This window comes from Sitophilus oryzae, unplaced genomic scaffold (assembly GCF_002938485.1).
Source record: "Sitophilus oryzae breed Bouriz unplaced genomic scaffold, Soryzae_2.0 scaffold_1389_pilon_pilon, whole genome shotgun sequence".
Taxonomy (NCBI): domain Eukaryota; kingdom Metazoa; phylum Arthropoda; class Insecta; order Coleoptera; family Curculionidae; genus Sitophilus; species Sitophilus oryzae.
In genome coordinates, this window is record NW_022146047.1 from 2628778 (window position 1) to 2654281 (window position 25504).

At 30.8% G+C, this 25504-nt stretch overlaps 1 protein-coding gene across 5 annotated transcripts in view; it reads left to right on the plus strand.

Annotated features, from left to right (window-relative positions):
• The window catches only part of LOC115875533 (NADPH--cytochrome P450 reductase), a 42822-nt gene that overhangs the window by 13652 nt on the left and 3666 nt on the right, over nt 1-25504 (plus strand). For 4 of the 5 annotated variants that reach the window (XM_030891022.1, XM_030891020.1, XM_030891021.1 and 1 more), the window contains exons 2-9: nt 3031-3218; nt 6285-6477; nt 15012-15161; nt 21252-21376; nt 23624-23809; nt 23868-24045; nt 24101-24335; nt 25250-25477. In XM_030891022.1, coding sequence (XP_030746882.1) covers nt 3040-3218; nt 6285-6477; nt 15012-15161; nt 21252-21376; nt 23624-23809; nt 23868-24045; nt 24101-24335; nt 25250-25477 — 1474 coding nt within the window. In that variant the 5' untranslated portion in view covers nt 3031-3039. Of the gene's footprint in view, nt 1-391; nt 722-3030; nt 3219-6284; nt 6478-15011; nt 15162-21251; nt 21377-23623; nt 23810-23867; nt 24046-24100; nt 24336-25249; nt 25478-25504 lie in introns of those variants that run through there. The other variant, XM_030891019.1, reaches the window with a different exon arrangement.

The following is a 25504-nucleotide window of genomic DNA, read 5'->3' on the forward strand; positions in this document are numbered from 1 at the left end:
ACATCACTAGTAACGTGGCAACGTTGCATTCTTTCAAAGCACTATAAACAAATTTCCGAAAACTGAACAAGCGGCACTCAAAAGTCTTTCAATATTTTCCGGAAAATGTCAAGAAAAATAAAATTTTCAACATTTTTTTTCGCAAAAATAACCTCATAGGTTTGTTTCTGGGGTCGAACTATACTTGGCACTTATTCCTGGGATACCCTGTATAGTTATCGACACAATATATGATTTGTATTTATAATGGTATCGTTGACTTGCGGGATATCTAAAAACGTTTTTCCGTTGCTTGCGCAGAAAGTTATTAATTTCCATACATATTCCATTGGTTCAAACCGGTTGAATGTTATAAAATCTTCGAGCGAAATATAAATTTCTCCATTCAACTAATACCGGTGATGGTACTTGCCGTTACAGACCCAGTATAGATTTGAACTTTATTTTGGTACCTTCTATTTTTTTTTTCTTAAGTAATTAGGAACTTTACACGGTTCTACTTGTTTTTATTTATATGTGTTTGACGTCATCGACGTTGTTAACATATTAATGATTTTGTTGTTCGTTCGTGGCGCATTGTATTGTAAGGAGTCTCGAAGTGACAACCTACGGGTCTCGTGAGTGACTTGTGCTGAATTAATTACCATTATTGATTATTGATATTAATTTATTTATTAAAATGGCTTTATTACTTTCCTCATGGATTAGCGGGGCTATAATGGTGAGTTCTTTCATATTTTATGACTGTGGCTGGGAAAATTTCAAAAACCCTACATCCTCTATTAAGATAGTTTGGACTCTTGAACCAAATTTTCCATAATTACGAATTTATATAGTTTTTCTAGAATAATGTCATTTTTGATTAAGAATAATATTAATAAATTAATTTCGAGAATGTGATACCGTACTTGATCTTCATTTCCAAGTCAATTTTGACATCATTTCTTTTCCATCATACTATATTTTTTGATGCGAAATGCTATTTAAAATATTCAGTTTTTGTAATAGGTATAAAAGAATTTCAAAACATTAACCTGAGAAATGCTGATTATAATAAGATAATTTATTTAAAAATTTAAGCCAACTTTGCATTAAAGAATATGATATTAGGAAATTAATTTATAATTTTTTTAGACAAGAATAATAGCATTTTTCAAATTACTATTCGATAGTAACTTTTTTATGCAAACTCTTATTTTTTGACCATCGACTACATTAAACTTTGGTAATTTCTGTATAAAAAATTGTATACCTGGTGCCTCTCAAAAGTGGCTCACTCCTATAACTTTTTTATTTTTTCAAATAAACAATCCGAGATTTGGTATGTTAGTATATAGTATGACATATGTAAATTAGGATTGATTGATGTCTTCAATTGTTTTTGGTCACTTCCGGTTTCACTGGAAATTACTACTTTTAACTTTTGATTTTTAAATGGCACCCTCGGTATTTTTCTACTTTGTTCGATAGAAAATTACACTCTGAATAGAATGACATATCATATGTCAACTTTTGACATTTTTGCTTTAAAAAAAATTGTATTTTAAATTTCAATCTATAGTGCCATTGCTATGTTAAAAACACTAATTTTCGATCTAATCAGCCTTAGAAAAATAGATTTGATCGTCTTATGTGTTTCGTGTTTAGTCCTGGCCGGTTAAAAGATGCCCAAATTGTATTTTTAATCATATCTCGGTTTTTTCGAATGGAACGAGGGTGGCTCTTTATATTTGGAAAAAGCATTTTTTACGAATAATTTGGTACCACACACTTGGTATTTCGAGTAAAATTGTCGTTATGAACCGCATGTTACAATTTCAATTAAACCATATGGGAAAATGTCAAAAGTTGACATATGATATGTCATTCTATGCATAATGTCATTTTATATCGAATACAATTTTAAAAAAATCGCGGCTGTTATTTAAAAATCAAAAGTTGTAGTCATTTCCGGTGAAACAGGAAGCGATCAAAACAATTGAATACGTTAATCAATCCTAATTTATGTCATATGCTAACATACAAAATCTCGTTTTTTATGTGAAAAAATAAAAAAGTTATAGGGGGTGAGCCACTTTTGAGACGCACCCGGTATAAAGAAAAAATAAAAAAAATTAGTTCATTATTCATAATTTATTTGCTTGTCACTAAGGTTGTGTTGGTACAATTCAAATTGCTTTAATGAAATAGGCACATAATGTGTAATTTGGTATGTTTGTATGCTAAATTGCAGAATAAAAAAATTCCGTAATGACATGATACATCATTAGATCAATACTATGTATGAAATTAATTAGCGTTTTTAATAGTGTAATTTTATTTTAAAAACATTTTTTTAACAGAGTTTTTTACTATTATTATCAAAATCATAATTATTATTTACCTACTATTTTATAATCTTATCTTCTGTATTTTACTGTTCTGTTTGATATGCCTTAATACCGGTATGATCGAAAAAAGCGGCGTCAGCGATGGCTATGAATTTTTTATATGTAAAATTATTTGGGGAATGTCATCGATGTTCATTTCCAAGCCAACTGGACCCCATTTTTTTCGATCATACGGTTTATAAACGTTCTATCACTTTTTAATCTTTTTAGAATTAGCGTTTATTTTTGACAAGTTTTATGTCGATTTTTAGTAATTGACGTCTAGAGACTGACTTTGCCAAAATTACCATCGATTGGCATTCCCAGCCGTCTTTGACCCCGTTTTTTTTTAAATACCAAGACATTAGACTTTGTGAAACAACTACCAAAAGTGTCCTTGTAAATGTCAGTCATTATATATTGTTATTAATAGAACAAAAAATGTAACATAAAATAATTATTATTATTACTTATTGTTTGCGAATTTGCTTTTTAAAATTATAAATTTAAACATGACATTGAACAATCGAGCGAATTTTAACATAAATGAAGTTAAGGCTAAAAATATATATTTTTTTTATTTAACACAATTTTTAAGTTTGACTTTTCTAAGTCTGACCGGGTTAAGTTAATGCCGTTAAGTTTTTTTTTTCATTTGCAGGGTTCAATCATGGATGAGGTCAAAGCAGACGTTGAAGCCCAACAAATGCGGGGTGCCTCAGACTCGCTCTTCAGCACAATTGACATGATCCTGCTGGCATTGATCATAGGAGGGGTGACTTGGTGGCTTCTAAAAAGAAATAGCAAAAAAGATAACAGTTTCAGCAATGGCAAGTCATATACAATTCAGTGAGTATTAGAAGTAGAAGTAATAGTTTAAAATTGGTAAATAATTTTTGAATTTATTTTGTTGAGTCTGTTTTAATTGTCTGTCAGGCGATATAATATTAATTCAAAACCGTAACCCAGTAGCTGCTTAAATTATAATTTACCTAGTTATATGACATAATGACATTACATTCTTTGCCTGATGCAGGTACGTCTTTATGCAAATTACAAGTAAATAAATTTTTGGGAAAATACAAATTTAACGAAAATATATGATGAAAAAAAGAATGGTCAAGTGCGAGTCGGACTCGCGCACGAAGGGTTCCGTATCATTCATTATCTATACAACATAGATACTATATTATTATAAACTTTTTTTTCCGATTTAGCTTAAATTTTGAATGCGCGTATAAGTAATTAAAAAAATGAAGATACACATTACTAAAAATTGTATTAATCAATAATAAATATGTAAAAAGTAAAAATAAATATGTAAAAATATGTAAAAATAAAAAAAAACGATTAAAAAAAAGTCGCCTTGACTAGGATTCGAACCTGCCTTAGTACGGCTCCAACGTCATAGCAGCGTAAAGTCCTAATAGACCGAGAGAGCTGGCTACATAAAAAACCTTATCATCGTTACATGGCTAATTTTTTGTGTGAAGTATCCTTTTGTGTAGCCATTGTGAAATAGTTATGTCTGCTAGCGCGATCCCGGTGCTTAAAGCGGGAGCGGCCAATCGAAAGGGTGAAATTTTGACACTAAAAATATTATAAGGTACACGAGTTATAATTGCCAAATAGCTTTTATTTATTATTAGGAAACGTGTAAAATTGTTGACAGACATTTTTCTCGTGGCTGAAATGCCGGCAGACAACGCGAAAGAGGCATAGAATTTTGACAAAAGAAAATCATCGCATACATGCATGTCGGTTGGTGGAATGTCATGTTTATTGTTAATTAATATAAAAAGCCGTATGTGCAAAAGGGCAGACAAAAAAATCGTTATTGAAATAATAAAAAAATATATTTGTAATATAATCGTATATTATATGATTTATCTATACTTAAATGGATGAGGCGGCCAGCGCAGCGTTTCCTGAATAAAGCGCTAGAGTAATATGGCGCTTTTGATAACTGTCTGCAGCTGATTGAGCCACGATCTTTTTGTCTGCCCTTTTGCATACGGCTTTTAAAATAAATAAATATGACATTTCACCAATCGGCATGCAAATATGCCATAATCTTTTTCATTCTTCAAATTTAATTTTTTAATAATCTTTAAAATTTCATGCTTCTTTCGCGTTGTCTGTCGGCATTTTAGCGACTAGAAAAATGTCTGCCAACAATTTTCCACGTTTCTTAATAATAAATAAAAGCTATTTTCGCAATTATAACTCATGTATCTTATAATATTTTTAGTGTCAAAATTTCACCCTTTCGATTGGCCGCCCCAGCTTTAAGCCCCGGGATCGCGCTGGCAGACATGACTATTTCATAATGGCTACACAAAAGTATACTTCACACAAAAAATTAGCCATGTAACGATGCTAAGGTTTTTTATGTAGCCAGCTCTTAGACTATAACGCTTTAAACCACGCGGCCACCGAAGATTCTATGTAAAATTCTTATTTAAAAGATAATGTTTAGTGAAAGTACTTTTTTATTTATAAACATTTATTTAATTTGTTCTTATAGCAGCAACATAGATACATTATCTGTAAAAATTTCAACTGTCTAGCTATAACGGTTCATAAGATAGACCTTTGTGACAGACGGACGGACAGCCAAGTCTTAGTAATAGGGTTCCCGTTTTTACCCTTTCGGTACGGAACCCTAATAAGCATTTTTTCTAAAGAAACAGTAAACTCCTGAATTTTTACGCACTAATTCATTTACACCTTGTATGGTAATAAACAATTTTATTATAACATTAATCTCATACGACTTTATAAGAGATTTAAAAATATACTATATGTTATTTAATTACTTTATCAAACATTACATTAAACTTAATTCTATATTTAGTTTGCATTTCTTTGGATTTTATTTTCCCGTAACAAAAATGCCTGTAATAAATTATTATTCAACAATATAATTTTATTGTGTGCCGCTTTTGTTTATCAAACGTGTAACTTATTATCGAAAAAAAAAGTTGTCAAGTTGGCTTAGAAATGACAATTAATCGATGACATTTATAAGCCAACTATGACGCCATTTTCTTTCGATCGTATGGTACCGTATGATCGATACATAAATATTTTTTAATCAGACTAAATACGTAATCTTTTACAATATTTAGTTGTTGACATTGACCTGTGCTCAATTTTTAATACATTCTCTGAAGTATCGTAACTGAATTTATTCGTTGCCTTTAATAACAGATTCTACTTATATCATCGTCTACAGATATTTCAAATACTTAGAATATAATATGTGTAATGTGTAGACGAAGTTCACAATTTCGTAAATTTTAGGAAAAATAAAAACACTTGACTTAATATGTTTACCAAGAAAATCCTAATAACGCTGGTTGTGAGAACAAACAAGTGACAAAACAACAATATTATGGAATTTTTTTTATATTTAATATGTATATTATGGCACATAATATACATATGTATATTATGGCACAGGGTGGGAAAATTGTAGATCAATAAGTTGTGTAGTTTGTAAAATATTGTTAAAAATTACATACAACACAATATTTCAATATTTGATAAAGGAATAAGTCTGTGGTACTAAGACAGAACCCGATATGTCAATAGGGAAATACCTACTTACCTAGTACCACAGAAGTGATAAAGGCCGCTTTACAGTTCGCAATTTTACATGCAACAAGTCTTCTCAATATATTCGCAATATAACTATAGTCTATCCATTGATAGAACTCTGACAATGACAGTTAATGTCTTTCATTTTAATTTATAGTTAAATTGTTTTTTTTTGATAATTTTTGCATGCCGTCTGTCGAAACCGTTCTTTCGTTTATGTAACTAACTTTATATGCTTATAGTAGTCTATTGTAAAATGACATTTATTAATGTTTAAAAGTAATAAAATATTTTATTCTTGTTTCATGTTAGACCCACGTCACTCACGATGCAAAATAGCACCGATAACTCTTTCGTGAAGAAGTTACAGTCCTCGGGTAGGAGTTTGGTGGTATTTTACGGCAGTCAGACCGGCACTGGCGAAGAATTCGCGGGCCGTCTTGCAAAGGAAGGAGTTAGATATAGGATGAAGGGAATGGTGGCTGACCCCGAAGAATGTGATATGGTAAGTTTTTGCTGGCTCTTAACCTGCTAACGATTAAGTAGTTGAGAACACGCTAAAGTATTTTTTTGTGCGTAGATGCGTATACATTTTTTTAGAATGAAAGGCTTTATTAAAATACTGAATATAAAAAATATTTCTTTTTCAAACATCACAAAAGTTTTAAGTGTTCTCGGCTTCAATCTGCTGAGATGTTTGTTGAGGAGACAGTGTTCTGTTAGAAACCCCGTGACAATCCGAAGATTTGTTCTTACTTAAATGAAGGAAAATTTTTGATTTTTCTCGGTCCTACATATGTTCTGAAGAACTTTTTCGAGTGTTTTAGACCGTTGGAGGATTCCCATTCCAGGTTAAGGATGGATTCTTGTAGATTCGTCAGTTCTGCGTTAAGATGGAAAGCAGAACGGTTCTGGTCCAGTTAGTGAGTAGTGGTCGCTCCTTTTCTAGCTAGATCGTTTGCTTTTTCATTGTCTTCTATCCCTTGGTGAGCGGGCACCCAGAGTAGGACTTTATTTTCTTTGCCTAATTTGTTCAGCTTCTCTAGGCATTCTTTGACCAACTTCGAGTTGATGGTCACTGAGTTGATCGTTTTTATTGCTGCTTGACTATTGGATACGATGGCTATTTCCTGTACAAACTATAGATGTTAAACTATTTACTCGCACTTTTTGTTTATCTAGTGACGATTTCGACTGGGCCGCACCGGTTCTATTCGAATGCTCTCAGGGCGAGTAACTGCTCAAAGAGTTGCACATGCACAGTGCTGGAGCGAACTGGACAGAACCGACCATGTATGACGGTTCCAAAATTATTGCACTGAGTGCTAGTTTACGAAGCTGCTCTGATGCAGCCGAACGAAAAAACAATCCGCACCGGGTCAGTGCGACGCGAGTCGAACACAATTTTACATTGCTCTTGCTTTCCTCTTACCAGTCGAAATTGTAATTCTGTTCGAGTTCGCATTGAGTGCGGCTTAGTGCAGCCAGTCAAAATCGCCATAAGATAGAAAATCTGGTTATTTAGAAAGGTTTTATTTTTGAATTAGATCTTGAATCCTTGAAAAAATCCTCAAACTGATAAAATATTGCTACTTCGTAAAATGTCTCGTATTTTTTTTTAAATCATATATTTCACAATGAAAATAAAACAATTATTCATCACAATGTGAAAATCTCTCTGTCTGATTCTGTGCTGTTTCTGTTTTTCTGAAGGACGCTACTGTCTTATGATAATAACTTTAAATCACTAAACGTTATGTAATTTTAACTTTAATATTTACATAAATATTAATACATATTTTACATTATTCATGACATTTCTTTATAAGAACTTACTCAATTTTCAAAATTTTTTGAATATACTTCAATATAAACTTATTAATAAGTGTTTTAATTTTAACTAAAATTTTTAACTAAAAATCATCATCTAAGTAGTTCGAGGTAATCTCAATAAATTAGTTGCAAATCCAAAAAGTATTAATTTTATTTTTGCATTCTGTTTATGAAAACTAGGTATCTAACCAGCAATTGTTACCGGATAACCAGCTTTTCACCTAACTTTTTCTACCTTAATTTAAACTTAAACACAAAGTAGTTATTTTTACTGTCAGTAAAAATTGTCTCATTTGAATAGGTAGCTACATAATATTTTATTTCATACATCTACGCGTAAATGTCGCATTTCTAACGGTCTTTTTACTTTCATTGAAAGCCATTTGTTAGTATTTTTATTGTATTTATGGTAGGTCTATTTTCACTTTCACATATAAGATGTTATTTCTTCAGAGAAATCTGATTTTTGTATTTTATAAAAGAGCTACTAAGAAATGTATTTTCTCCTGAATTTGTAGATATTTTGTATTTTTAAGTACAATATAATCGAAAAAAAAAATGGTGTCAACGATGGTTATGAAATGAAGATCGCTGTCATTTTATATGGGAAATGTCATCGATTGTCATTTCCCAGCCAACCAGCCAACTGGATGAAAAAATCGTTTTTTTTCGATCAAACGTTATTTTATTTAGTGTCGATCTTGGAGATACAAAAATCTTAATTGACTCATCTACAAACTCTTTATCTTATCTTTTCTTATTGATCACGTATAATTACAATAATCTATGACAGATTGATTTGAGACAATTAAAATATAAGGAATAAGGAATTAAACAATATGCAACAATTCTTAAGAAGTTCAATTTTGTGATTCAGTTTCATTGTAAATTAAAATAGAAAGTTTCAGTGATGATAAAAGCACAAGTCATTTCTAATATATGTATTAGCTTTGTTTATGAATTATTATACATTTATAGTGTGTACAGGGTAGGTCAAATTCGACGCTTTTAAATGGAAACACCCTTTTTTATAGGAGATAGACGAAAACTAATATCGGTATCTGGAGCTCCATTTTTGTCAAAAACATGATGGTGAAAACCGCATATCGATATCTGTTACCGTTCCGGAGTTACGTGGTGTTTTTCAAAAATATGCATTTTTAACAAATCGCTGTAACTTTTTTGCTATGGAAAATTTTGTATTTTTATTCAAATATTTCCAAAGCACCTTTTTACGTAGAATTTAATGGTTTAAGTATAATTTTTTTAAAACTAATAATTTAAGAATTATCAACAGAAAATTTGATTTTTTATATGGGACACAATGTATATTTTTAATTTATTGAAAAGAATGTAAAATTACCTTTCCAAAAATATAACACACTTGATATTTTGCTCGATTCCTCTTCAAGATATAGAGTATATAAAAATTCGCCCGCTTTAAATAAGTAGGCTTTGAACGGCACCTGCTGTAATGCAAAAAAAAATTCTAGCAGTGAGCATAAATTAAATCGAAAATAATATTTGCTATGAGAAATGCAGAATTTTATAACAATTTAAAATATATTTAAAAAACGCCAACACATTTTAAATAGCAAACCAAGACATTAGATTTTGCTACAGGTGTTCGACCGTAACCACCGTAATAACAAGGCCGGACAGCTTATTCGTGACGTCATCAACTGGAGGCCTAAACTTTGATTGCATTTGATACACTTTATACGTATATAATGGATATAAACTTTAATTACACCGAATTTTTAATAAATAATAATTAAACATAAAATTTGAAAAACATCAGATTGATATCCCATGTCACATTATCCATCGTAATTGTATTTATTTATGCTGAAAGTGTGTCTAAGTTTCATTTATTTCCTTTTCCAAGTCTATCATTATTTTTTAACAACAGTAGTTTTTCAGACGTGTATTTCTAATAGAATTTATGACAATTTTTACAATAACTTAGCATTATAAATAGTACATTGCGGAAATTTGAATAATGGTGTTATTACTTTTAATGTAATCCAAAGATATTTTTGATAAAAATATTTTTTTATTGTGAATTTTGAGAAACTCCTCATGGCTTTGCAAGACTTTGTTAAAAATTATATATTCAAATAAAACTATATTAGTTATTTCATCTTTTGGAAACCCAAGACTGCCTTTAGTAAGGTTTTTTATAAGCGAATTTTGTTCAATATCAGTGTTGTCTGAAAATGTTAAATTATTTTTAGGGGCATTAATGACTGAATCTTAAGTTTCTTTTCGCCTTCATATAAATGTCGAACACAAATACTGTACTGACTCCCGGCTAACTGTCTATATTTTCCAAACCTACTTTCAAGAGGATCAGTTTGCAAGTTCTCTAGTAAAATATACCTCATATTTTACTCATTAAAACATTATTTTATTACTTCAAGCTCAACCTGTTACTCAACTCAAGTTAATAACTTTAATATTGAACACAGATAAAAGCATGACTAATAATTTGATCAGTGTTACTATCAGGGTTCGGAAAACTACATGTTACTCTTAAAAACTACATAAAGTACATTACATGTAGTTAATCGATGTAGAGGGTGTAGTTTATTTAACTTTCAAATATGAAAGGTTTGAGGTGAGGTAAAAGATTAGTAAAAGCTTTAGAAAATACATATAAATATATTTGAGAAAACAGAAGAAATATAGCTTTAAATATAATATTCACATCTTATTATTTAGACATTATACCTTTTAAATTGTATAATTGCACACACTTATAATCAGTTTATAGTTTAAACACCTCTTTTTATAGATTTACAACTTTTTCACCCTTCTATTATCGATTATAATTACCACGTCCGCACACCTTCCGATAAATCGATGACTGTCAACTGCGGACTGCGGCAATACCACTCCGCTACGCGCTACGACAGGCGCGCCACACGAGGCCGCGCCGCGCCGCGCTGTCGCCTCGGAGCAGGGGCGTGAAATATCGATAAAATACATAATATATACTATAAAAAATATCTATTTTTTATTGTTTTTTCTCTCATATTATACACTATTGTGAACTTAAAATATTCCTCTATTAAATTTGATTGATAAAAAGTGAGAGATAAACATTTATTGACTGGTATGATTTTTTCCGTATTCTATTAAAACTATTTTTATATATTAGAATATTTTTAAAAACTCGGAAAAGACATTTTAAAACTTCGAAATATATCTGGCGAGTAAAAAAAGATCCACAATTTGAACTTTTATCGCGTAATTATCAACGCTGCTTGGGCCTCCAGTTGGTGACGTCACTATTTTTTTTACGTCAGAGCTGTCCGGCCTTGTTATTACGGTGGTTACGGTTCGACACTACTTTTACTGTTATTTATTTACAGACGGGGCAGTTTTGAACATTTCTCGCGGTATTCATTAACTCAGTGGGGGTGAAAGATACCCTCTCATAACTGCTAAGTATTTCTAATTCTTGTCTAGATTATACGGAAGAATAAGGAACCTTTATTCTTCGGCAAATATATCCATAGGATTAGATCCATGGGCATAAGTCAGACGGCCTCGACGGCCAACGGCTGGGATTTTGGTTAGCTATTCAATTATTCTTGAAGTGGCTACAAAAATTTGCTTGATAACTTCAGCGTTCAGAGGCGGTGCGTCTTCTTGCTGGAAAAAATATGTTTTCGAGTTCCATTAAGGGCATATCATCAATAAGGGGTCCAAAGCCTATTAGTTAAAAGTGGCGAACTTTTTAAAAATTCTGTATTTCGAAGGGAATTATAACAAAATATCAAGTATGCTATATTTTTGGAAAGTTAATTTTAAATTCTTTTCAGTTAATTAAAATATAGAGGGTGTCCCAAATAAAAAATCAATTTTTCTGTTGATAACTCTTAAATTATTAATTTAAGAATAAAAAAAAATATACTTGAACCATTAAATTCTACGTTAAAAGGCGCTTTGGAAATGTTCATAGAAATACAAAATTTTCCATAGTAAAAAAAGTTACAGCGATTTGTTAAAAATGCACATTTTGAAAAACACCCCGTAACTCCGAAACGGTAACAGATATTGATGTGCGGTTTTCACCATTATGTTTTTTTGATGAAAATTGAGCTCCAGACACCGATATTAGTTTTCGTCTATCTCCTATAAAAAAGGGTGTTTTAAAAGCGTCGAATTTGACCCACCCTGTACAAATATACAACTGCTACGTATTTTTGGAATCAAATAAAGTTATTGAACACAATTTACTTCTATACAAATGTGCTTCGATTGTCAGTTCAGAGGGCATAAAATTTTTAAAAAAAATATTAACACATTTTTTAAGATATTTTAAAAACTGATATTCCGATTTGAATGAGATTTGGAAGCGCTTTAACATTCGATTTTCACAAAATAACTAGAAATGTTACGAGAAAGGCGAAAACTACCCTCATTCCTACATAAATTCTAGCAGAAATTTTTTGCACCTCAACGATAACTGACTTCTTTTTTTGATAAAAAGTTCTTCTAGTATTTGCTATATTTATTGTACTCTGTAAATAAATGCCAGCTCGCATAGTTTTTGAAAAAAAATCCGTAGCTGACTACTATAAATATAGTATATCTGGTCAAATCAAGCATTAAAATCAAGTTAGGCGATAATATACTCATTGAAACAAATTGGGATGTTATGTCATTGTTACAAATTATTTTTGACAATAAGCTTCATAAATTTTAAATTATCGTTTGGTTTTATTTTGTGTATAGAGGTAAATTGTGCCCAACTAATTTACCGTTCCAAAAAATACGTAGTAGTTCTATGTCCACGGAATACTGGGACACCTTGTATTAACTATGAAGGCTATATTATATCCGGTTGCTTTTGGTTGAACTGCGGCGAATCAGTAACAAAAATTTTGAGGTTAGAGCTGGGTTAGATTAGAAATGGGCGGTTATTGGTAAAAACCACGTTATAGGTTAACCGGAGATTATCTTTAAAAAAATAATAACTTTGACAAAATTAACCGACACAAATTAACCGGTTATTCAAATAACCTAACCTAGCAAAACTAAATATTTAGTTTTCCTATAGGTTTACTTACCTCTACACTCCATAGGTCTACTTCAAATTTAGATAATAAACTTAGTTAAATCGCATGATTAAATAAAGATTGTAGCGATGTGGTATATGTACAAAATGAATTTAAATAAAAATGCTAACCTCACTTTTTTGGTAGACATGGATATGATATTAAAACTAGTAATTACTTAACGTTCAAATGTCCCCACACAACTCACAAGTTCTACAATCTACAACCAAGTTATTTTAATCAAATACCAAAGAAAAAAATAAGGAGACTGAATGAACAGATAATGAAAAGATTACCTTCATTCATTACTTGAACTTCAATTTTGTATTCTTTAGTCTAAGCTTCAAGAGACTTCAAACTACAAATAAAATATATTTACGGTGAAACGTGGGTGAAACTGGGCGAAACCATGGAAAACTTTTGAAGAACCGTTGAAAATCCGTTAAAGTCGGTTAAAATTTAAATATAGAATTTAGAGAATCTATTTGAAGTTAGGTTCGTATCACTTGGCTAGCTGGTGGCTAGTAGTAGTCTATGCCATTCTTTATGCCATTAGTACTTTGTTTTACGGCCTGACCTGCCAGGGCCATTCGGCCGTTGTTTTGATTATTATCATCAGGGTTCGCCTGATGCCTGATTTAATTTTGACATTTGATGTTTGATGTCATATATTTTCGTTTTGGGAGCGGGAGCGGGATCTCCCGTTATCGTCGTAATATCTGGAAGATCCGTGCCGTTCGCTTCTTCGAAATTTACGATTCAAACAGCTAATATTTAATTGTTACTTGTTTTAAACAAGTACGATTTTTTAAAAAATAACCGGCTATAGGTTATTGAACGTAATGCAAGGTTATTAGGTTAACTGGTGAAAAAAAAACTACCTTTAAATAACCGGTTATTTTAGAGGAAAATACCGGTTATTCAAAAAACCGGTTACTTTTGCCCATCTCTAGGTTAGATATACCGATCTGGTCATCGAAACTGCGTGTTCTGGATTTTAACGTGTATGACAGTGATGTAGACAGCTTAATGGAAAATTAAACGTATTAAAAAGAGATAAAAGTTGGGTTGATACATTTCATCTATGCGGTATTGCCGGATTTTGCATCAAAATTTCAAACCGCACAAACCGTAGGCGTTTACGAAAAATGTTGCATCTAGGGTTGGAACTTGATTTTTCACAATTAGTTACTCATTTTACTACAGCTGTAATCTTCATTTCAGTAGTATACATGAATGTTTTTAAAATAGGTTATTTTTTCCTACACACGTAAAACCCAGCAATACTGTATGCCGCTTTTTATTTTGTCTCTCTGTCAGTCAACCGGTCATTTATATTTATCTCTGTCGCATGCATTAAAATACAGACCCTGTGGTGGTTCCTGGTCACTTCATTTGCGTAATCTGTTGTGATGTTGAGACTGCGATAGGAAGATTATCTTCGTGTTCGTCTATTAGAGAGTATTCCAATAAAGAAATCAGACGATTGAAGCATAAATAATGACAACTCATTAGCGTATATGTGTGAAACAGCAGCTAATCAGGAATTATGCAATTGTTTTGCAGTTCTGTGTAAACACATCTCGGTATTATTGTCGCAGACTATTATGTCAAATAGTCGAGCAACTATAGCTCATGCTTTTTAGTTCGTTCACCAGATAAAGTTGTTAAAAGACAAACAAAAACATTCAGTTAATTAGATGGTTTTATGGTTGTTTTTTGTATTGATAAGAGATATAATTTTAACAATTTACAATGAACTAATAAAGTATTGTTTACAAATAATCCTTTATTATGTATAGAGGGTGAGCCTTAAATAAGTGTTCATATTTTTAAAGGTGGTATATTTCGATCCCGGTAAAAATAAATTTTGTTTTTATTTTATTTTTCAGAAAAAATAATCTTCGTAGTATGACTACATAGGTAATAGATTATATCAAGGAAATTCAAAGAGAAAAATAGTTTTTTTTTAAGTTTTCAAAGTAAAGTAATTGAGCTATTTTAGAAAATTAGTTTAGTTATTTGAAAAACTCTAAAGAGTTTTTTTAATGCAGCAAATATGATGAAAGTATACATGACTATTTTTTTATAGCTCTTTAAACTAAGATTTAATCAAGAATGTTTTAATTTATTTCAGGAAGATTTGGTTAATCTTAAGAATATTCCCAATTCTTTGGCTGTTTTCTGTATGGCCACTTACGGTGAAGGCGATCCAACCGATAATGCAATGGAATTTTATGAATGGTTACAAAATGGAGATGCAGACTTAACTGGCTTAAATTATGCGGTAAGTTAATATAATTTTTGTATACAAATACCTGATTAACCTGATTAATATTGTATTTAAAAAATGCCTCACTCCTATAACTGTTTTATTTTTTCAGATAAAAAAATTGAGATTATTTGTACAAAAATACTTTTTTCTAGATATGCTAATGACACGTATAGCATTACATTCTATTTATTCAGAATGTCTTATTTCCATCATAAATAAGTTATAGGGGTGATCCACTTTTGAGAAACACCAGGTACATTAATGAATCGGAATGTGTGTATGAACTATAGTATTTCTGGTGAAAGAATGTCTTAATACTCATTCAAAGTTGATTGTATGTTATGGAATATACCGGTAAGGTTAATTTAACGAATTTATGACCTGCGCGGCGGTATATTTTATAATTATAATATACTGCTTTTCTCTCACATAAATGATATATTATGTAAACTGATGTGTAAATTATAAGATAATCGCAGGGGCTTTCTCTTAACATTACTTAAAGCAACAAAATGTGGCAGCTGTGCTGAAATAATCTCGGTACAAGTATTAATTAATAAAATTAATACTTGAAATTTTAAAACATAGTATACCGGGTGCGTCTCAAAAGTGGCTCACCCCTATAACTTTTTTTCTTTATCAGATAAAAATAGCACCCTCGGTGTTTTGTTGCTTTATTCGATAGAAAATGACACTCTGAATAGAATGACATATTATGTGTCAACTTTTCACATTTTCGAATACGGTTTATTTGAAATTGCAACACGCGATTCAAAACGACAATTTTACTCGAAGTACTAAGTGTGTGCTACCAAATTATTCGTAAAAAATGCTTTTTCCAAATATGCTAATGAGCCACTCTCGTTCCATTTGAAAAAATTGAGATATGATTAAAAATACGATATGGGCATCTTTTAACCCTGCCAGGACAAGACACGAATAACATTAGACGATCAAATATATTTTTCCAAGGCTCCTTGATTAAAAATTAGTGTTTTTAACACAGTCATGGCACTCTAGATTGAAATTTAAAATACAATTTTGTTTTAAGCAAAAATGTCATATGGCATTCTATTCAGAATGTCATTTTCTATCGAATAAAGTAAAAAAATACCGAGGGTGCCATTTAAAAATCAAAAGTTGTAGTCATTTCCGGTAGAACAGGAAGTGGCCGAAAAGAATTGAATACGTCAATCAATTCTAATTTATGTCATATACTAACATACCAAATCGCTTTTTTTATCTGATAAAATACAAAAGTTATAGGGATGAGCCACTTTTGAGACGCACCCGGTATATATACTTACGGCAATTTGAAAGGTTACTGGAGAGCAGCTATTATAAAATTTTCGAAGATTAAATTTATTGTTTGTCAAGGTCAAGTTTTCGGGCTTTAAGCAGATTTCAGATAATATACAGGATGAAACCTCTCACACCTCTCATACTTTTGGTGTATGTTCATTTTTGGTATATATGTATTTACACATTATTGAGTTCTACAGGATGTCCACAAAAATTAAATAAAGTTGTGTTTTTTTAATTGAATACCCCATATCTTAATTATAATTTTGGATTTTAGATAAAAAATAAATGAGGATTTATTAAAGAAGTTTATATCGAAAATGTAAGGTTTTTGACATATTTAGTTGTCACTGCTTTAGTATACAAATGAATGAATGATTTTATTGGAATAAAACCACACACACACATTTGATAGAATCATTCATTCATTAACCATTCGATAGCCTATTTCATTCGATAGTTCCCATCGCTAATATTTATTATTTTTGAAAAATTAACAACAAACCAATGTTAAATTTGAATAAGCTACCTAAATTACAGTTTACCCTTACAGGTTAAAGTAACCATTGTATGATAAATCAAATTTAAATTTGACAATAAAAGTTATACACAGTGAGACAAAATTGATATTGCAACACTGGTCAACTATAGGGGCTAATGGGGCAAGTTACTCTATATTTTAAATAGAACACCTAGTATATTATTTCGGTTTTCAACGCAGTGATCATGTCCGTTCAAAATATTAAGGATTCTCTATACATATTTCTCATTTTTTTGTTAAACTAATATCACTATCATAATACAGCCACTTCCAAATATTAGTAAAAATATCTTATGATATTAAATAACAAAAGTGAAAATAACTAGAAAAGTATTTGTCTGAGAGGTAAGCAATCTAGATAGTATTTTGAACAGACATGATTTCTGCATAGAATGTCTAATAAAATTAATAAATAATATATTGGCTGCCTCGTTTGTAATGCTTGTTTCAATAACGATGACGATTGTTCAATATCAATATTTTCTCACTCTGTATAACTTTTCATGTCATATTCAAATTTAATTTATCGTATAATTGTTATTTTAACCTATAGCATGTTATACCGGATGATCGCTTGGAAATGACGATCTATGACATTCTCCATATAATTTTACAAATAAATGACAGCGATCTTCATTTCATAGCCATCGCTGACGCCGTTTTTTTTTCGATCATATTGTATATTTTTATTCACATTTCAAATTTGTCTATCATTTTTCGGAAATGTAAAAAATGTAGAAAAAAACTATATTATTGATATGAACTTCTTATCAATAATGTGAACAAAATGAACCAAACATTAATTTTCTTCCTAGAATCTAAAAACTACTTAATATCTAGGTGTTCCATTAAAAATGTTGTATATAACTTTTTTGAAATACCCTGTCCTGTACACTGCTTAAATTTAGCTTAGTGTTTCTATTATTATTTTTATTATAAGTGTTCATTATTTTAATATATGGAATTTAAAACAATGTGATCTGATAAGTTATCTAAACATAGAAGTAATCAACGAAGTAACATATGATCATTTATTATATATATTTTTGGAGGATTTATTTTTCTCCCATGCAGTGATGACAATTTACTTTTGTTATTATCTCGTCTCAAATTTAATTTGATGTCTCATTGTGAGTGAATAGACTAGTATGATTCATTATTTTTTATATATTCAAATCTCATCCTATTTTATTATCATGTTCTTAAATTCTTTTGTCCGTTTTCATTCGCAATTTAAATTAGACGAAATTTAAATGATCAAAATAAATTGCATCATGCGCAGTTCGTGTGATTGGCGAACGAAACTAGAGGGGTTCATGATTGTTGCAAACAATGTTATTCTACACTTAAAACAACAAGCTAGCATGAGACGACGTATTTGCTATCCTTGAATAACAACTATTTTACATATGCTTTATATCTGTAGTAGACGTTTGATTTAAATTATATTTGTTTTGAATAGGTACCTAAATAGTATATAAATAACGGTACCTACCTGATCTCTTCATCCTTAAGTATTTAGATGTTTTATGTTAGATAATATTTAAGTTAATAATAATGCAATAAGTCTTATTTACAGTCTTATAATTTATAATAGGAAATGGAAAATTACTACTCTCAACGGTACGTTTTCTTTAACTGATGATTAAGTGTCATACTGCTATACTACTATAATACGTTTTTCAGATAAACCTCCAGTATACTGGGTGTCTTTCAAAAGTGGCTTACGCTTGATTTTCATGCATCCGTTGTCCGACGATACGTTGATACGATATTAATTTTATTGGTAGAATTTAAAGACTATTGGTTAGAAAATAACGCAGGTGTTAAATTTATTGCATTTTCATGCTTCCGTTTATCGGATATACGTTGGTGTTATTTTATATTTTCGTTTCCATAACGATTTTGCTATTTTACTTATATTTTTATTAAGGTTAGATTAAATTTGTCAATAAAGTGTCAAAACGTCTGTTATCGTACATAGATAAATGCAATAAGTTTAGATTGGAAAGCCCGTAAAATTTTTAGGTCGCGAAATTATTTTGGGTCGCGACCGTTAAATGCGATCTGGCGCTGCTATAGCGGTCGCTAAGAACAACGGCAAACAAAAACAGAAATAATTTTCTTTTGTCAAAGTCAGAATCTTCAAAAATCATAATAATCTTTCAGAATCTAAACCGATTAAAAAAAACAAGATTTGGTATGTGTGAATGTGTGTATATGACAGATCAGGATTGACGTATTCAGTTAGTTTTGGTCACTTCCTGTTTCACCGGAAATTACTATAACTTTAGATTTTTAAACGGTACCATTTACGGTATCGTTTAAAAATTTGATAGAAAATAGCATTCTGAATAGAATGACATATATGTCAACTTTTGATATTTTCGCTTAAATAAATTGTATTTTAAATTTCAATCCAGAGTTCGACGTGTGTGATAAAACTAATTTTTAATCAAGTAGCATTGGGAAAATAGATTTTATCGTCTAATGTTTTCGTGACATTTTCTGGCCATTTAAAAAATGGCCCAATCGTATTTTTAATCATAACTCAATTTCAAATAGAACGATAGTGGCTCTTTAGCCACTTTTTAGCATATTTGGAAAAAGCATTTTTTACGGTTAGTCGTACCACATACTATTTCAATTCACACATATACCTGGGTTGAACACATATACCTGGGCATACGAGGCTTTGGGCCTTAAGCTGAACATCGACAAAACTAAAATCATGTGCACTCCCCGGAAGTTATCTATTTACTGCGTACTGTTCTAAAATTGTCCATGTATATTCTTTTTGTAATTTTAAAGACTTAAATTTTTTGAATTGTATTATTTGTATTGTGTATTTTTTCTTGTTTGTATTTTCTTGTGATTTTGTTGTTTGTGAGTGCTTTATCGATGAAGCTGTTTTGGTTTTTTGTACAATAAAGCGTTGTTTGTTTGTTGAAGATCACAACAATGCTATAAAATCGGAGAAGAACTATTGGAATATGTGGCGGAATTCAATTACCTCGGCAGTTTGATTTCGGAAAAGGCCAATATTGACTCTGAAATTCAGCACAGGATTAGTAGCGCCTCAAGGGCATTCTGAAAATTAAAAGGCAGGGTTTTCTACAATCATGACTTGAGTACAAAACAAAACTTGCAGTATACCGAGCAATTATAATCCCCACCATGTTATATGGGAGCGAAACCTGGGTGCCTTACCGCCGACACATGAACGCATTAAACAAGTTGCAACAGAGACACTTTAGGCAACTCTTAAGAGTCCGGTGGTTCCATCATGTCTCAAACGTATTGATCCTTGAACAAGCTAACTGCGAGAGTATTGAAGTCATGGTCACCAAATCCCGCTTAAGAGGGGCTGGTCACGTATGCAGAATGCAAGAAAACCGCATACCAAAATCTCTGCTTTACGGTGAGCTTGTAGACGGTAAGAGGAGGCCGGGTGGACAACTGAAAAGATACAAGGATATTTTCCACTAAAATTTAAAGGGAATTAACATGCAGAATGAGTGGGAAAAAGCAGCTCCCAATAGAACTCAATGGAGAAGGGTTGTAAACTCAGTTAACAGCGGCAACCAAAAACTAAAGAGGCAACAAAGCAATGAGATTTTTTAATTTCCGGAGTGCGGTAGGCAGATAACATCACGTATCGGGCTTTTCAGTCACAGGAAAGCTCGTGAAAGAAAAACGCCTTGCGTGACCATCTTCTTTTAGGTGTGTCGAATACTCGTCAGCGAGTAACATGTATGTATTTGAAAAACAATATTTGGCGATATAATTCCGGAAAGAGCCGAACCGCTCCGAAATTTTCAAAAGTTTTGGGTCGCGACCGTTGCAAGAATAGCGCCAAATAGCGTTTACATTGTCCTTATGGGCACTTTCCAATCTAAACTTGTTTCATTTATCTATGAATGTCGTTTTCTATTTAATAAAGTAAAAAAATATCGAGGGTACCATTTAAAAATCAAAAGTTGCAGTAATTTTCGGTGAAACATGAAGTAATAAAAAATGATGATGCGTCAATCAATCTTGATTTATGTTATATACTAACATACAAACTTCCGTTTTTTGTTTGAAAAAATCACTGTAACTGTAAATCAACTTATGAAAAACACCCGGTATAAATGCTCCAGATAAATCTGAGGATATATTTTTACTTATTATTTGTTTATTTATTTATTTATTTAATTAATTACGGCAGTGTGAACTTATTAGATTATAAGTACATAATATGTTTTGTTTATTTATAGGTCTTTGGTTTAGGAAATAAAACGTATGAACATTACAACGAAGTTGCCATTTATATAGATAAAAGATTGGAAGAATTAGGAGCTACAAGAGTGTATGAATTAGGATTAGGAGACGATGATGCGAAGTAAGAACTAGAATTTAATTAATAATTTTAAAATTGGCACTGTCGACAATTTTGTTTTTAACTAAACTAATTATACATTATTATTTGGTGATGAGACTTTTTTAATGTTACCTTCGAATCATAATAATTTCTTTTTTTTTGTCGTGCAGTATTATTTTCTTATGATTCCTACATAATTAAATGTCTATATAATAGTTATTAAATTCTAATTAAACGACTGAGATGGATGCATACAGTTTTATTACTGACAACTATAAATTAACTTAAAAATTCCGTGTTTAAGTAACATACATGTTGGTATTTATTTGCTTAAAAAAATAATTAGTAGAAAAACTTACATCAATGGAATTTTGATCTTATAGGTAAACATAGAATTATTTTTTCAGAAAATTGTTAATTTTATTAAAATTTTAAACTATATCCATTTTATTTTAGAGGAAAACTTATTGAAGCAAATTGTTTATTTTGAATGGTTTATACTAATATCATTTTTACTTTTGTAAAATAAAAGTTTACGATTTTTCCTTATACCAAGTGCTTCTCAAAAGTGGCTCACCCCTATAGCTTTTTTATTTTTTGGGGTAAAAAACGAGATTTGGTGTGTTACTATATGATATAAATTAGGATTGATTGACGTATTCAATTGTTTTCGGTCACTTCCTGTTTCACCGGAAATCACTACAACTTTTGATTTTTAAATGGCACCCTCGGTATGTTTTTACTTTATTCTATAGGAAATGACACTCTAAGTAGAATGACATATCATATGTCAACTTTTGACATTATCGCTAAAAAATCGTATTTAAAATTTCAATCTAGAGTGCCAAAGGCATAGGCTGTGTTAAAACACTAATTTTTAATAAGGAAAAATATATTTGGTCGTCTAAAGTTTTTCGTGTCTTGTCTTGGCTGGTTAAAAGATGCCTAAATGGTATTTTGAATCATATCAATATATAATCAAATATAATCAAAAATCAAAAGTTGTAGTCATTTCCGGTGAAACAGAAAATGACCAAAAACAATTGAATACGTCAATCAATCCTAATTTATGTCATATACTAACATACCAAATCTCGCTTTTTTATCCGAAAAATAAAAAAACTTGTGGGTGAGCCACTTTTGAGACGCACCAGGTATGCTAGTTCATATTGTTCATGTTAGGGAGTGCTTTTCGTAAAATGTTACATTGATTATCATTTAGGATACTTTGGATAGACCTGTAAATTTTTAGTTATTGTCTGAATTTTTCGTTAAAAATTATAATATCTTCATAAAATAGCAACATAGGTAGTAGATTAAATTTACAAGAGAGAAGAAAGACCCATAAAAGATTCAGTGGATCTTAAAATTTAAGCGAAAAGTCATTGTTTTTTTAAATTTTCAAAGTAAAATATTTCGGTTATTTTGGACTTATCTGAAAAAGGGCAAAGAGAAAATATGTTTCTTTTATCGAGATCTACCAGCCCTGAAAATATTTGCACTTATTTAAGACTCACCCTGTATGTACGATCGAAAAAAAAACGGCGTCAGAGATGGCTTGGAAATGATGATTGCGGTCATTTTATGTATTATGGGGTCATTTTATGATATATGGGCAATGTCATCGATCTTCTCTTGAGTCAACGCCGCTTTTTTCCATCATACAGTACTTTTTAACCTTAATTTTAAGGTGATACACGAGTGTCTCACCAGGACCAAATGATGTTTTTCGTTAATTTTTTATATATTATTATGTATTTAAAAATAGTACATTGTAGAAACTAATGAAAGTTGAGAGTTTTCTATATTGTAATGAATTATTTAAATTGTTTTAACAAGTTTTTTTTTAATTCAACTTAATCACGGTTTAAAATTTACGTGAGATTTATGTTTAGGTATGCGATGCAACGGTATAAAATTGCAAGGATTTTATTCAATTTTGATCTGTAAGGGATGTGAACATTAAAATTAAAAAAAGTCACAAAAGTAATGAATAAAATAACGATTAATATTTTTCCTTACTATAAGAAGTAAACTTTGAAAATGTAGATTAAGTCTTATAAATGATTAAACTAAATTTTCTGCAAGAAACGACATACTATTTTCTTTGTAGGTATTAGTTTTTTAGACAGTGCTTGTGTAAGCCATAATCGTTTTGAAACTAATTTATATTTTGTGTTTCCACTACATGCCGTTGTTTGATAACCTCCATTTTAAAGACTAATAAAATAAAGTTTTCAATTTTTTTATATGCAATGTGTATTTTAGTATTGAAGATGACTTCATTACGTGGAAAGACAAATTTTGGCCGGCTGTTTGTGAATACTTCGGAATCGAATCTACAGGCGAGGATATCAGTATCCGTCAATACAGACTTGAGGAATATGAGGACGCACCAGACAGAGTCTACACTGGTGAAATGGCTAGATTACATTCCTTGAAAAATCAGAGACCGTAAGCGAATCTCGTTAATTTGTATCATTTTTGTTATAAATTCTGTACTAATTTTCAGACCTTATGACGCCAAGAATCCCTATTTAGCAAAGATCACTGTCAACAGAGAACTATTTACGAGCGGAGATAGGCATTGTATGCATATCGAATTCGATATTGAAGACTCCAAAATGCGATATGACTCGGGAGATCATTTGGCTGTGTATCCAGTAAATAACTCAGAACTCGTTGAAAAAGTAATATTATAATTTACTTTAAAGAAACTGTTGTAAACATATCGTTTTTTTATAGATTGGAAAACTTTGCGAAAAGAATCTGGATACGATTTTCTCTCTTATTAACACGGATGAAGAATCAAGCAAAAAACACCCGTTCCCTTGTCCTTGCAGTTACCGAACTGCCTTAACCCATTATCTTGATATTACGCAGAATCCTAGGACACACGTTTTAAAGGAATTGGCCGAATATTGTTCAGATCCTGCCGAAAAAGAAAAATTGAAATTGATGGCCAGCACTAGTCCTGAAGGTGAGGAAATTTTTATTGTCATCCTCTGTATACATATGTAATACATACAGAGGATAAACAGCATTTAAAAGATCTTGAAAAAGTCTGGGTTTATAATCTCTAAAAAATAAAAAAAGTTTTTTTGTAAATATCACTTATAAGCTTAGCAAATTTTCCGAACCAACAAAAAAAACTTAAAAAATGCTTAAAAAGGTTTCAGGAGGTATATCTTAATTAGGATATTTTCTGTGTCGTAACCAATGCTCGTAATCGTCATCTTTTGTGAATCGGTTGTTGTCGTCACATGACTTTGACGCTTGCACAATTTTGATCTAATAGCCTTTTAAAACATGTATGCGACGTTAATTTTAATATTAGAACAAAATGAATTTTAATTTGAATATAATGCGTCGGAAAAAGCTGTTTATTTGAATATAATGGTTCTGAAAATTAACAAAACATTTAATTTCTTTATTGTTTAAATTTTCTAAATGCCTTATATACATGGTGTGCCAAAATGTTTGCAACAAATGGAAATTATTCTATTATTCAGTTATTCAAGGATTGATGTGGAATTACTTCAGAATACCCAATAGGAAAAAAACTTCACTGTCATGGCGGTAAATTACAAAACTCTATTTTAGATATGCAAAAAATAGAGTTAGGTGACAAAATATGTGAAAAAGCTGAAAGAAGTGAAAGAAAACTTTGACATTTCATTTTTCCATATTTTGTTACCCCACTTTTTGCATATTTGAATAGGATTTTTGTAATTTTCTGCCATGATATTTGTTGTGAATTTTAACACACCCTGTTCATAGTATTCATATCGATATAAATTTTATTAAAAAATAACATAAATATCTTTATCACTTTTTATTGACTAAAATTTTTGTTAGTATTTATATTTTAATGAAAAATATTTGTATTTTTAGGGAAGGCACTGTATCAGAAATGGATTATCGAAGACAATAGAAATATTGTTCATATTCTTGAGGATACGCCTTCTTGTAAACCTGCTCTTGATCATCTGTGTGAGTTATTACCACGTTTACAACCACGGTACTATTCTATATCATCCTCGCCACGTTTGCACCCATCTACCGTGCATGCCACAGCAGTCGTCGTAGAGTATAAAACTCCTACTGGGCGTATCAATAAAGGTAGGTAACTCCGATTATAAAATATAA